The 14,294-nt window shown below is 36.9% G+C and overlaps 1 protein-coding gene across 2 annotated transcripts in view; it reads right to left on the bottom strand.

The window, feature by feature from the left end:
- The window catches only part of LOC144977228 (cyclin-D1-binding protein 1 homolog), a 90,311-nt gene that overhangs the window by 58,218 nt on the left and 17,799 nt on the right, over positions 1 to 14,294 (bottom strand). For both annotated transcript variants that reach the window (XM_078922226.1, XM_078922227.1), the window contains exons 5-6: positions 11,044 to 11,143; positions 1,959 to 2,023 (exon numbers count right to left, since the gene is read on the bottom strand). In XM_078922226.1, the coding sequence (XP_078778352.1) occupies positions 1,959 to 2,023; positions 11,044 to 11,143 (165 nt within the window). The remainder of the gene's footprint in view (positions 1 to 1,958; positions 2,024 to 11,043; positions 11,144 to 14,294) is intronic.

The following is a 14,294-nucleotide window of genomic DNA, read 5'->3' on the forward strand; positions in this document are numbered from 1 at the left end:
TTTACCAAACCATTCTTGCATGCTAATCGTAACTTTATGCCATTTTAGGCGTATGCAAAATGTCCATCATGACGACCAACAGTTAACTTATTGAGGAAGAAAAGTGGCTCCTGTCGGGTTAAACAACAATGATCTATCTTTTGAATTTGGTTTCCATGTAGCTTAAGGTGTTGGAAATCAAGATAGAAAAGCATATTAAGTATGTGCAGGTTTGAATTTCAACCATATTTTCTCTATTCCGACACGACCTCTTGTCACACTCTCATATATATATATATATATATATATATATATATATGTATATATATGCATAGCTATCAACTTTTCAAAAATAAAATAAGGAATGCTCATTTGGCCAGGGACAAGTTGACGATGCATAACCAGAGAGCCCAGGTACAATGCCCAGGTAAAAATATGACGATGATGATGATAATAATAATAACAATAACAATAATAATAATAATAATAATAATAATAATAATAATAATAATAATAATAATAATAATCAGGGCGTCCAGCAAAATCTCGGACTGAAAAATCCTACCTATCAATTTAAGAACCAAATGGGGCATGAAGATGCCTGAATACATAAAAACTGCACCTGCATACCCATTTAAAATTCATCATTGTGACTTTCATTGAATTGCAACATATAAAAGGTAGCCTTTTAATTACTACTATCTACTAATATTAAAAGTTTAAGATGACAGAGGCTAGTCGGAATTTTGCTAATTAATCAGGTTTAGTTCCAGCACATTTGAATGGTTATGAACACATTCCACAATCAAAACTTCAAAACAGACAAAATAAAGAAAGAATCCAACTGCTCGAACTTAGTTAAGGACCAAAACACAAGCACAATTGTAAAATAAATTTTTAATAAAACTTAGGATCTTTAGAAATGCATAACAACCTGGTACATCACTTGAGATGGGGTTTTGGGATAAAAACAAGGAAGATTGGCTAAAATGTAGGCGATTAAATATTTATTTTATTTGATGCAACATAATGGTCTTTAAGTAATAATAGCAGTTGTAGTATATTGAACCTCTAAAACTAAATTTTGGCGAATTCCTACCTATTTACTTTGACAAACAACTAAAAATGGAGTAATTTCTCTTAAACCTTAACCGTTAAAATTGCTTGCTTGAAAAAGATAATTAGAATCAGATCAAAATATTTTATTTTATGGGATCGAGTTTATATTTCATAAATTAATCATTTTAATGGTTAATCTTTATAAGCATTTAATTTTCCAATCAATGATGTTGATTTAATTTTATTTTTAATAACAAAATCTGTGTAACAAATAGTGAAAGTATGAATAATACCTGAGAATATTTAAAGTATATTTGATGCTAACATGCATATTTTTATGCAGATCTCCAATACATTATGAAAGGTTTTAGTGGAAAAAAGGGCATCATATAAGCAACTGAAATTTTAAAAGTTGTTGAACATAATTTATAGACAGGTATAACTCAAATTAAAGAGTTTCATAGGAATGAAGAATATACTGTATTGATTCAACCCCTGCTCATCATCTCTGTCCTCGCTGGACACCTGAATAATAATAATAATGATAATAATAATAATAATAATAATAATAATAATAATAATAATAATAATAATAATAATAATAATAATAATAATAATAATAATAATAATAATAATAACCTTGATTACCACAAGTCAGTCAAGAATGACAAAATACGGATTTTGAACTAAAAACACGGACAAAGACCCAGGAAGTCAAATACGGTACAAATCCGTTTTTGAACAGAGCTGTTGGCAGCTCTATATATATATATATATATATATATATATATATATATATATATATATATATATATATATATATATATATATATATATATATATATATATATATATATATATATATATATATATATATATATATATATATATATATATATATATATACCACTTAAATTTACCTTTTGGCATTTGAAAGTCAGTGGCTTGCCAAACTCCACCAGTCCATGTCAGTCTTTGGGAGTCTCTGAAATAAATGGAATCTCCATTATCATCATCATGTCATCCTGATTGCATTAATCATACATCATCAGACTTTCCACTGTTTCAGTGGCTCAGCAGTAGTGTCAAGTAATGTTAAGCATGGCTATGATCAGATGGTTAATAGATGTAGAAAAACTGTGGCTCTTCACCTTATCATTGGGTACGGCAGGATACAACACTACTCCACTTAATCCAAGTCTGAATGGAGGCAATAAGGGATATTGATATTGTAACATTATATCATGTGAATAAATAGTAGAACTGCTTCAAGTAATTGACTGTAAAACTATAAAATATGACAATTTCTAAAAAGGACAAAATTATATCAAAGAAGATGTCTACTTTTCAAAGCAGTTGGATTCATTGTAATCCATTCATTTGTAAACAAAAGAAAAATACAAATCAAGTGAAAATGAACAAAAAAAAATCAGTAAACTATTGGTCTTGTGCCACTTCTGATAGTTGGTATTGTTTGTCAAGGCTGGCATCATGGACACCAAACTTCCTGCACAGGTGTCGATATAGGACAAGAGACATGATGGTGATTTTTTTCTGCAAAACGTTCACTTAATAGCCCGAGCTTTAATCACAGAAAATCTTCGACACAGCAAAATCTGCGGAAAATTTCCTAAAAAATTCCCAAATCCAGGAATTTTGCAGATCTGCAGAAGATTATCATCACTGATAAATCTGTTCTTTAAAAAAATAAAAAAGGATTGGGGATCAACATTGTTCCATACGGCCAATATTAAATTTTTATATTTATCATCGAGCACAGAATTACTGACAAATCTAAAAATTATGTGACAGTGCAAATACCTGGGCATGTGCCAGACGGCTCCACATGTTATAATGTAGGCAGAGACGCCAACTTTAAATTTGACTCACAGATAACTGATTAGAATTATATTATGATACATAAACTAGACCTGTAAATGAGCTCTATAAAAATTGACTGAGACTGAAACTGAACCGCTCTGAAACTCTTCTTACCGTATCAGGAAAATCCAAAGAATCAAAATGAATAGTAAACAGCAAGCTCACTTGAGCAAAACAATGGCAGAAAACTAATTTATGTGGGAATTAATTAGGCTACTCACAATTGTTTCTTATAATTAGGTACCCACATCAGTGAAGAAATGGTCAACCGGTTTGTTTACAACATGAGGCAATCGAGATGTGCTTGTAGCAATCATATAACTTTCGATTTGAAGGTGTCTTCATAACGCACTTCCGGCTTTCGCATTAAACTTTTTCATACTTTTAGGTTCTACCAAATAAATGTGGTCAATTTTGGCTTAGAAGAAACAGTGAAATTTATCGCTCGGCAGCTCAGTTAAAATTGGCTACCATTGGGATCACGACAGGTTTGGAAAGTGAAAAGATAATTTCACGAAGGCTGTGTGAAAATACACTGGGGTGTGTTCAGACACGGCAATTCTAAGAAGCGTCGCTGAGCCTTGGCAATATATCCATCGTAAATATAAACGGCCCTTGAGCTATGCGTAGCGCTGTGGAACATTCCTAATTACTTCACGGTCATTCGACTACGATTCATGAATTCTTTCTTTCTTTTTCATTTCTTTCTTTCCTTTTTTAAAATATTTGAATTTGACGAATTGACTGATTTCAGTTAATTGACTGAGAATTTACAGGTCTAATAAACACATTGCTAAATACAATCCCAAAGTTTCCTTATTTCAAATGAAGTAAAGCACCAAAACCTAATGGTAGAGATTGTAGTACTGGTGGTAGTGAGGATGATGTGGTGTTGGTGGTTATTGTAGTAAGTGGTAGTAATGATGAAGATGTGATAGTGGTTATTGTTGTAGAAGTAAATGTAGTGATGATGATGTTGTGGTGGTATAGTGGTTGTAGTTGTGATGATAATGATGTGGTGGTGGTTGTAGTAGTGGTGGTAGTGATGTTGATGTGGTGGTGATGGTGGTTGTAGTACAAATAAATGGTAGTGATGATAATGTGGTAGTGGTGGTTGCAGTAGTGGTGGTAGTGATGATAATGTGGTGGTGGTGGTTGTAGTAGTAGTGGTAGTGATGATGTGGTGGTGGTTGTAGTAGTAGTGGTCGCGATGATGTGGTGCTGGTGGTTGTGGTAGTGATGATGATGATGTTGTCGTGGTGGTTGTAGTAGTAGTAATAGTAGTAGTAGTAGTGGTAGTGATGATGATATGGTGGTGGTGGTGGTTGTAGTAGCAGTGGTAGTGATGACGATGTGGCGATTGTGGTGGTAGTTGTAGTAGTAGCAGTGGTGGTAGTGATGAAGAGGTGTTGATGGTACTTGTACTAGTAGTGGTAGTGATAATGATTTGGTGGTGATGATGGTTGTAGTACAAATGGTAGTGATGATGAACTGGTAGTGGTGGTGGTAGTAGTAGTGGTAATCATGATGTGGTGGTGGTGGTTGTAGTAGTAGTAGCAGTAGTGATGATGTGGTGGTGGTTGTAGTGTAGTGGTAATGATGATGTGGTGGTGGTGGTTGTAGTAGTAGTGGTTGATTATGTGGCATCCCTTCTACTTGTGCCCCACTAGGGCACGGCATACACCAGGGTCCGTTTTCATTAAAGAGGACTAGATTTAGTTATTTACTAGTCTGGTAAAGGACTTGTTAGTCTTAAGCCTAAACAAAGCAAGTTACAACAAAAAAATCGGATTTCATGATTGTCATCTAGTCTCGGACTAGCTAGTCTCTTGCCCAGAAGTGGGCGTTGTAAGGACGGTGACTAATTCAGCTATTTTGTACTGGAAACATCCCGCTCTCTAGTACATGATGGTATGTAAGATACCCACCTTCATCCTGTCAACGCAAAAGATATCCAAAGAAGAAATTAGCAACACATCCGGTATAAATAAAATTTTGTTTTTTAAAATAATTTAACTTACTTTTGTCATGATGAATCAAACACGAGATATTGAATTTGGACTGATCAGACTACAATGGTGTCCATGGTCTATATTTAAGACAATGAAACTTTCAATGAAACTCAAACAAATTGAATCAAAAACAAACTAACAAACAAAACAGAAAGTGCGTTTTGATGAATCACATTATTAGTGTCAGTTACAAAGCCAGCAGAATAGCTTTGTCTCCACTATACTTTCAAATCATATTTTTTTTGGTTGCTCTGTTACGCAAATCCTTCGATTTCTAGTCTCCCATCACTCTCAACTCATGAGCCAATTTCAATTAGATTCAGTCTTTTTTGCTCACAAAAATGTGTACTTTCGACGATCTGCACTTATCTTAAAGTTTTTTAAAGCCAGTGTCAATAGTGACAGGACACTTTTTGCCTCTGTCATTTGTAACCGATGTATTTTCCCTCTGAATCAAAGCTCTCTCCTCTAAAAATAGCTGCTATCTTGCTTACGCTATAATGTAACCTAGTAACTAGTCTCAGTCTTAGCTGTGAAGTCCTGCCTCAGCAAATGACTACAACTTGGCCAAACTTAGTCTGAAGGTGCTGTGATTTTAGTCTGGGACTTGCTTAGTCAGCTCACATGAAATATGATTCTTTCAAGTCCTTGACTTACGTCAGAGACTAAGCGCTAGACCGCATTCATGAAAACAGCCCCAGGGGTGATTTAGGCACAAGGGCCCACTATCTCTTCTCCACCTGCTATCACGCCTTCCAGCAATCCCCAACTGGACGCATCGTCACATGAACCCCGGAGTCAGGTTGTGAAAAAGGGAAGAAAAAAAAAACAACCTACGCACCAAAAACGAATGACACAACAAATACACAACCAACAGGCCACATCACAGAATTTCAGACACCAGACAAAAAACCACAAGACAACATTCCAAATAATAGAAACACAACAAAATATACACCGCGGCAACAACAAGAACAGGAACCACGTGACAACTCCCACACACACCGAAACAAACTACATTCACGCCAAACCTCCACCGACATATCACACCACATATAATAATCCTATTAGAAAGGACAACCTCCCCTCCACCCACACCACAAAACCCCAAAAGGAAATCTACATACTCTCCCTAAAACACTACAAACACACCATCACCCTTATGATCATGCACCTCACTAACACAATCACCACCAGGAACCAGTCCAAGAGCGAGGAAACCTCAAAGATCATACCACCCAAAACCCATCCAAACACACACACAACTTTAAATTTGACTCACAGGAGTTTCAGACACCACTCGTAGGAATTTCAATGCCGAAAGAGGAATTTCCGCACACAAGAAAAAGGAGGTGGAATGGTATTGTTTACATATTGTATAGTTCTAAATAGATAACTGATTAGAATTATATTATGATACATAAACACATTGCCAAATACAATCCAAAAGTTTCCTTATTTCAAATGAAGTACAGCGTCAAAAGCTAATGGTAGAGATTGTAGTACTGGTGGTAGTGAGGATGATGTGGTGTTGGTGGTTGTAGAAATAGTGGTAGTGATGATGAAGATGTGATAGTGGTTGTTGTTAGTGGTAGTGATGAACATATGGTGGTGGTGGTGGTGGTTGAATTAGTGGTGGTAGTGATGATGATGATGTGGTGGTGGTATAGGGGTTGTAGTAGTTGTGGTCGTGATGATAATGATGTGGTGGTGGTTGTAGTAGTGGCGGTAGTGATGTTGATGTGGTGGTGATGGCGGTTGTAGTACAAATGGTAGTGATGATGATGTGGTAATGGTGGTTGTAGTAGTAGTAGTGGTAATGACGATGTTGTGGTGGTTGTAGTGGTAGTGATGATGATGTGGTGCTGGTGGTTGTATTAGTAGTGGTAGTGATGATGATGTTGTACTGGTTGTATTAGTAGTAATAGTAGTAGTAATAGTAGTAGTAGTAGTAGTAGTAGTAGTAGTAGTAGTAGTAGTAGTAGTAGTAGTAGTAGTAGTAGTAGTAGTAGTAGTAGTAGTAGTAGTAGTATTAGTAGTGGTGGTAGTGATGATGATGATGTGGTAATGGTGGTGTGGTAGTAATAGTAGTAGTAGTAGTAGTAGTAGTAGTAGTAGTAGTAGTAGTAGTAGTAGTAGTAGTAGTAGTAGTAGTAGTAGTAGTAGTAGTAGTAGTAGTAGTAGTAGTAGTAGTAGCAGTAGTAGTAGTAGTAGTAGTAGTAGTAGTAGTTTAGTAGTGATGACGATGTGGTTGTGGTGGTTGTAGTAGTAGTGGTAGTGATGATGTGGTTGTGGTGGTTGTAGTAGTATTGGTAGTGATGATGTGGTGGTGGTGTTTGTAGTAGTAGTAGTGGTAGTGATGATGATGTGGTGGTGGTTGTAGTAGTGGTGGTAGTGATGATGATGTGGTGGTGATGGTGGTTGTAGTAGTGATGATGATGTGGTGGTGGTTGTAGTAGTGGTGGAGTGATGATGATGTGGTGGTGATGGTGGTTGTAGTACAAATGGTAGTGATGATGATGTGGTGGTGGTATTGTAGTAGTAGTGGTAGTGATGATGTGGTGGTGGTTGTAGTAGTAGTGGTAGTTGCAGTGATGATGATGTGGTGGTGGTGATTGCAGTAGTAGTGGTAGTGATGATGTGATGGTGGTGGTGGTTGTAGTAGTAGCAGTAATGATGATGTGGTTGTGGTGGTTGTAGTAGTAGTGGTAGTAATGATGTGATGGTAGTGGTTGTAGTAGAAGTGGTAATGATGATGTGGTGGTGGTGGTTGTAGTAGTAGTGGTTATGACGATGTATTGGTGGTGGTGGTTGTAGCAGTAGTGGTAGTGATGATGATGTGGTGGTAGTTGTAGTAGTAGAGGTCGTGATGATGATGTGGTAGTTGTGGTTGTAGTAGTAGTGGTAGTGATGATGTGATGCTGGTGGTTGTAGTAGTAGTAGTGATGATGATGTGGTGGTGGTGGTTGTAGTAGCAGTGGTAGTGATGATGATGTGGTGGTGGTGATTGTAATGGTGATGGTAGTTGTGGCAGTGGTAGTGATGTGGTGGTGGTGGTTGCAGTAGAAGTTGTGGTACTGATGATGATGTGGTGGTTGCAGTAGTAGTGGTAGTAATGATGATGTGGTGGCGGTTGCAGTAGTAGTGGTAGTGATGATGGTTGTAATACTAGTGGCAAAGATGATGATGTGGTAGTTAGAAAGGGGGGGGGGGGAGGTATCCTTGGAACAAACTGACCTCACCGGAATTTGACGAAGTTGCCCGGAGCCCGAATTTTTTTGCTCCAGACCGGAGTTTTGGCATCACTGCACACACATCACACCAACAGAGGAGCTCTTCCCTTAAACGGTAGACCCCACACATACACAACATAGAAAGAGAATGGTCACTACCCAGACCACCCTGACACATGGGAGACATACACCCCAACATTTAAACAATTACATACATATATTAGGCCTGGACATGCAACCAACAAGCCACTAATACATATCCACTTACAAACGCAACTCTAGACATAGTAGACACACCACCCCTAGGGGACAATCACCACCATACTCAAATGATAAACAGAACAACAACAACAACAACAACAAAAAACCCACACTACAATAATGAGGATGACTCCCCAACAATGACAACATCAGAGGTATGAGACAGAAAACACAAAATATCAAAAATCTTATATGAGTAATGAAATAGCTATTTAGTATCAGATACTCAATAGTGCTTTGACAGTATCCAGACAGTGAAAAGTGAGACAACCTCAGTTGCAATGTAAATAAAGTTCTGACCTACTTCCAGATTCCAATAAATAATAATAATAATAATAATAATAATAATAATAATAATAATAAGAATAAATAATAATAAGAAGAAGAAGAAGAAGAAGAAGAAGAAGAAGAAGAAGAAGAAGAAGAAGAAGAAGAAGAAGAAGAAGAAGAAGATGAAGAAGAAAAGAAGAAGAAGAAGAGTGATGATGATGACGACGATGATAGGATCATACCTGTCTACTTGAACAATTCAAAATCAGTAGCCAACACAAAATTCATCAGTAATAAATGGTACAATTTTAGCAATACTCCACCAATTAACAACAACAACAACAAATTTTTTTTTTAAATACTGTGTATCTAAAACCTTCTGTATGTAAAATAAATGTTGTTGACCTCCACCATTACGAGCTGGCAATCGACTAAGCTATCATGGGTGTGAACTAAGCAGTAGACTTTACAACTTTAAGGGAACTTTTTTTTTCTTTTCTGATAACTGCGGGAACTTAAAAGAAAAAAAAAATTTCTCCAACACTACGACGAAATTGCTGTGAAATCAAAATCCGTAATATTTCTTCCAGATGTCAGAAATTGTTACCTAATTTCCGTAAGAATTACGGACGAACGATCCGTAAAAGTAGGCAGGTATGTAGGATAAAAGTGATAATAATAATGATGATGACAATAATAATAATAATAATAATAATAATAATAATAATAATAATAAAATAATAAATAATAAAATAATAATAATAATAATAATAATAATAATAATAATAATAATAATAATAATAATAATAACGATAATGAAAATAATAATTTTTTAAAAAGGAAATAGGTAAATAAATAACAATATAAATAAGTAAATGAATTAATGAATAAATGAAAAAATGCAATAATTAATAAATAGAAAATTAAGGAATAATGTAATATATAAAGCCAACCAAAAAACTTACGTCAAGTATTGAATTGTAAGTTACAATTTATTAGACGAAGACAGATAATAAATTGATGCATACAATTCAATAGTTATCGTTATTTTTTTCCTTCGAGCTTCAGGCAGCAACATTTTCATTAAACAAAGCCTACAAACTTTAAACCATTTTTAAAAACCATCTTGGCTATATTTCATCATCTCCGAAAACAAAATATTTAAAACAATTAAATAGATACTGAATATCAGACTACAATTAACATCTATGTATTGAATAACGTGGTGTTTTTTAGCAGTCATTACATATCAGATACTGAATGGGACTTAAGCAATATTCAGTATCAGAAACTGAATAGCAGTTTGACACTATTCAGTATCAGATACTGAATAGGAAGAATACCTTTTTACTTTAAACCTGACGTTAAAAATATATTTTGGATAAACGACAAAAAAAGAAGACACTGTAAAGGAGTAGCCATACTGCAAATCTTCAAAAAATGGACAGCCACTCAACAAGACTATGTCTACACTGGACGGATAGGCAAAACAGACATGAATCAAGATGGCTACAAATTCCAAATTTACAACTTCTATGGACCAGCCTCCAAGACAGACGAAAAAAGGACAACCGCTTATATGCTACACATTCCCCAAAAACTTAATTTTTTCTATATAATCGCTCCGCTTAATTGCACACCATCTCTTCTTAATTGCTACACCTTGATTGGAGTGACACCAGCAGCCATATGAAATCAACGATGCTGTTCCCGTTCGACAAAACTTTTCGGCTGAAGCATTCGATCGATTCGTTACAACGGACAACAATATACCCATCAGCAGTGAACTGACATCTCAGGAGCTACTGGACTCCGTTCAGCCACACAAAAGTCTGTGTAATGAAGATAAAGATGAGTCATAGGAATGCGATACACAAACACTGACAACTTGACATGGTGGACAAACTATGTCACCACATCAAAGATGAACGCTTGACAGATGATCTACCAACATTGGCGAGATTAGAGACAAGGGTTTATAAACAACTTGCACAGAATAGAAAGCAACCAACAGTTCACAATTACTATTCTTGCAATCATTAATGTCACATTTGGTTGTTGAAAAAAAAAACACCTAAAAAAACAAACAACCAAAATAAAAAGTAAGCAAACAAAAAACAAAACACACCCCCCCCCCCCAAAAAAAAACAAACAAGTGAGGCCATGTCTTGAACATGACGGATGGATCCCCATAGAAAACTCAGAAGGGAAGGCCTACATGAATGGCACATGAAAGCTGGTGCTAAGATTCATTAGCTTCTCTGCTTAATCGCACACTCTGCTTAATCGACACGCTAACCCGAACTCCTGGTGGTGTGCAATTAAGCGGAGTCGACTGCACTACTTACCCAGCGGTGTTCACACAGTCCAAGAGTGCTATGGCGAAACAGTGAAGACTTTCTAACACATTGACCACTGTTCTCTTAAAGGCTTTCTGCAACACTTTACCTAGTGGGATCAAAGCAACAATGAATATATTCAATTTCTTTATTTTTTTTTAAAATTACCATAAACACGGTTTTCAATCTGCATTCTCAAATGTATTGGATAAATCACCAGATGGGGTTCATTTTTAAGCTCCCTTCATATTTTGTGCCATTGTGTAGAGCGTACAGCCCATAATTCATAACAAGACCTAAATTAAGCTCAAGCTCAAGGGTTTCTTCTGTCCATCCAGTAGTGAATGGAGGGCTTGGGCTATGAACAAGAATTCTGTCCAAAGGGTGGCAAGCGTTTATTGTTGCTGTCAGTTTAATGTTACAAAGGGACTGTCCACCTGGCAGTGATTGGATAGCTGGATCTGTTAGATCTAATGAAAAACAAACTCCAGCTCCATGGGCCTTATGGCTCTGAATGACTACTTTCCTTCTTTCTGTTTAATGTTATAGTAACTGGGCTTGAACATGGTAGCAGACCTGCCAACCTTCCCAGAACGAAAAGTGTATTCTATGATCCTAAATAGTGTATTTTTTAGCAAAAAAAATTATTTTGTCCACATGTGTGGAAAATAAAAGTGCGCAAAATACAAAAATTTATATAAAAGCTAACATCAAACCCAAATAAAGATAAACTCCGATCTTCATCATTCAAACATTCGTTTGCAGCAATCACTAGTAATTACAAAATTATCGGTTTATCGAGAAACTAAAACTTAATGACCATTTTAAATCAGTATAAGGCTCAGAAATTGCAATATCTAAGGATATTGCTTTTGAAACATGTTTTTGTTTTTATTTTAAGGGTTTTACAGCGCCTGCAACCCATTAGGTTATATCAGCGCCAGTAAAAAGGAAGAAAATGGGATAGTAAAAAGTTCTAGAATTACAATTAAAGCACCCAAAAGAAAGTAAGACAAAGGGGAACTAGGAACAAATAGGGATCCGATGTAGATTCCAAGTGCATATCACCAATGTGCTTAGTTTGAGATCACCTATAAGTCTCATCCGGACACAAGCACAAAATCCAACAAAGAGGAATACACTCAAATGCTTACACTATATATTAAAAATAACAAATATAATAATACATAACAGAGAGATGATTTACAAGGAAAAAAATATCATCTCCCAAAACAATAACTATGCATTTGACTGTTTCCATCCCAGCCAGGATTCCAACCAGGGCCAGGACAAAACCAAGTAATCTCATTCCAAGACAAAGACAGAAAGCATGTTGGAAAACAGATATAAGGGGATAGAAGACACAGTATGTACCCCCCTGCCCACTATGGGAGGTCAGGATCCCCACCCAGGCTTTTGAATCACTAAAAGAAATGACCAAAAGACCCCAAATATGTTGGTAGTATTGATGCTAATGCCTGTTGATGCCATTTAAAGTTTAAATAAGCTTAAATGCATAATTCTATGCAAATCCCCAAAAAGGTATGAGAAAAATATTGGTGAAAACCGGCCACATATAACTATCCTTCAGAAACACGGTCAACAAAAAAAAACAACAACAAAAACCCACAGTCAACAATTGATGTATGACATATTGTCATTTTCAACATCATTCATGCTTGAGAAAAAAATATCAAAATATTACAACAACAAAAATCGTACTAAATCCTTTGGAATCGTATCCACGTATTTGAGTCCAAAAATCGTACTAAAATACGATTAATCGTACCGGGTGGCAGGTCTGTGGTAGTGTGCCCGAGGGTAAGGCAGTCCAAATACAAATTACATCACTTAACTAAGGTGCGAATGAGAACCTAGCTATGGGAGATGACAGAGATTGTATGAGTGCTAGCAACAGAAGATTGAGAAACATACACCATATCAAGTGAAATTTTTTCTCTATCAGTGATGATAATGATAATTTGTCAAAAAGGAGGAAAATCTATCGGCCCAAATTCAAGCCCAAATCTAATGCAAAAATGACATTTATTCTGATCATTAGATCCAAACTGACTTTTTGTAAATATAATTCAATGAATTGCCATTTCCAAATAAACATTTTAGAGCCCTATAATGTCGCCCATTAAATCAAGAGATTATGATCAACTTTTGGCCATAGAGAGGTATTTGTTTTTATATTACAAACCCGGCTTGTGTGTGCATTACTGGAAGCTTGTGGTTATGCAGTTTTTAAATAAGAATCTCTCTCCGGTGGATCATATGACCTTGTCGCAGTCGGAGGGCTTGTGTGTCTCGATGATCATAAGTGAGAGGCCAGACCAAGAATGATCTACAACGGTCAGCATCGTCAACAAGGAAGGAAGAAGGGAGGAAATCAACCGTTGAGTTCAGCTTCCCCTAGTCCACACCCTTGGGTGTGGGTGTTGTCCACGACGTGGGGGAGGGGTGAAAAGGGACTGACTCTCTACAGGACATCCTTCCGGATTCCCAACTTAGACCATCTGACCACGGGTAGATGGAGCTCGTCATCGGGGGACCGACATCCATCTAAGAGACGGACACTCTGAGCAAAAACCTGGACAGCTGGAGTTCGTAAACGGGGGACCGCAATCCATCTAAGAGAAGGACACTCCGAACAAAAACCCGGACAGATCGAGTTTGCTAACAGGGGACCGCAATCCATCTAAGAGAAGGACACTCTGAGCAAAAACCCGGACAGATGGAGTTCGTAAACGGGGGACCGCAATCCATCTAAGAGAAGGACACTCCGAACAAAAACCCGGACAGATCGAGTTTGCTAACAGGGACCGCAATCGATCTAGGAGAAGGACACTCTGAAGCAAAACTGCCACTGCCTTGTGGACAGACCTTGGATGGTCAAAGGCTAAGGAAGCAAATCCTGAAAAACAGCATGCCGAAGACAGAGCAGCGGGGCCGGAAGGCGCAAATATCACAGGAAACTGGAAACTGCCACTGCATGCTTAAATCCCAATATGACACGTCACAATAATCAAATCCGATGTGGTGCGAAGCCCGTGGATTCCCGCTGGACGGGCCTAGTGCCGGGCCTCAATGGCCCACCCAAGCGATCTGGTGGTACCTTGACTTCATCTTGCGGAACCAGGGGAGGAGGATCAAGATTACATGCGACTGGAACACCAAACACAATTAAAATCCTCCAATGGAATGCTGAGGGCGTTGCGAAGAAGAAAATAGCCCTTGAAAAGAGACTCAAAGAG

This window comes from Berghia stephanieae, chromosome 7, assembly GCF_034508935.2.
Source record: "Berghia stephanieae isolate SIO BIC M18660-M18661 chromosome 7, UCSD_Bste_1.3, whole genome shotgun sequence".
Lineage (NCBI taxonomy): Eukaryota > Metazoa > Mollusca > Gastropoda > Nudibranchia > Aeolidiidae > Berghia > Berghia stephanieae.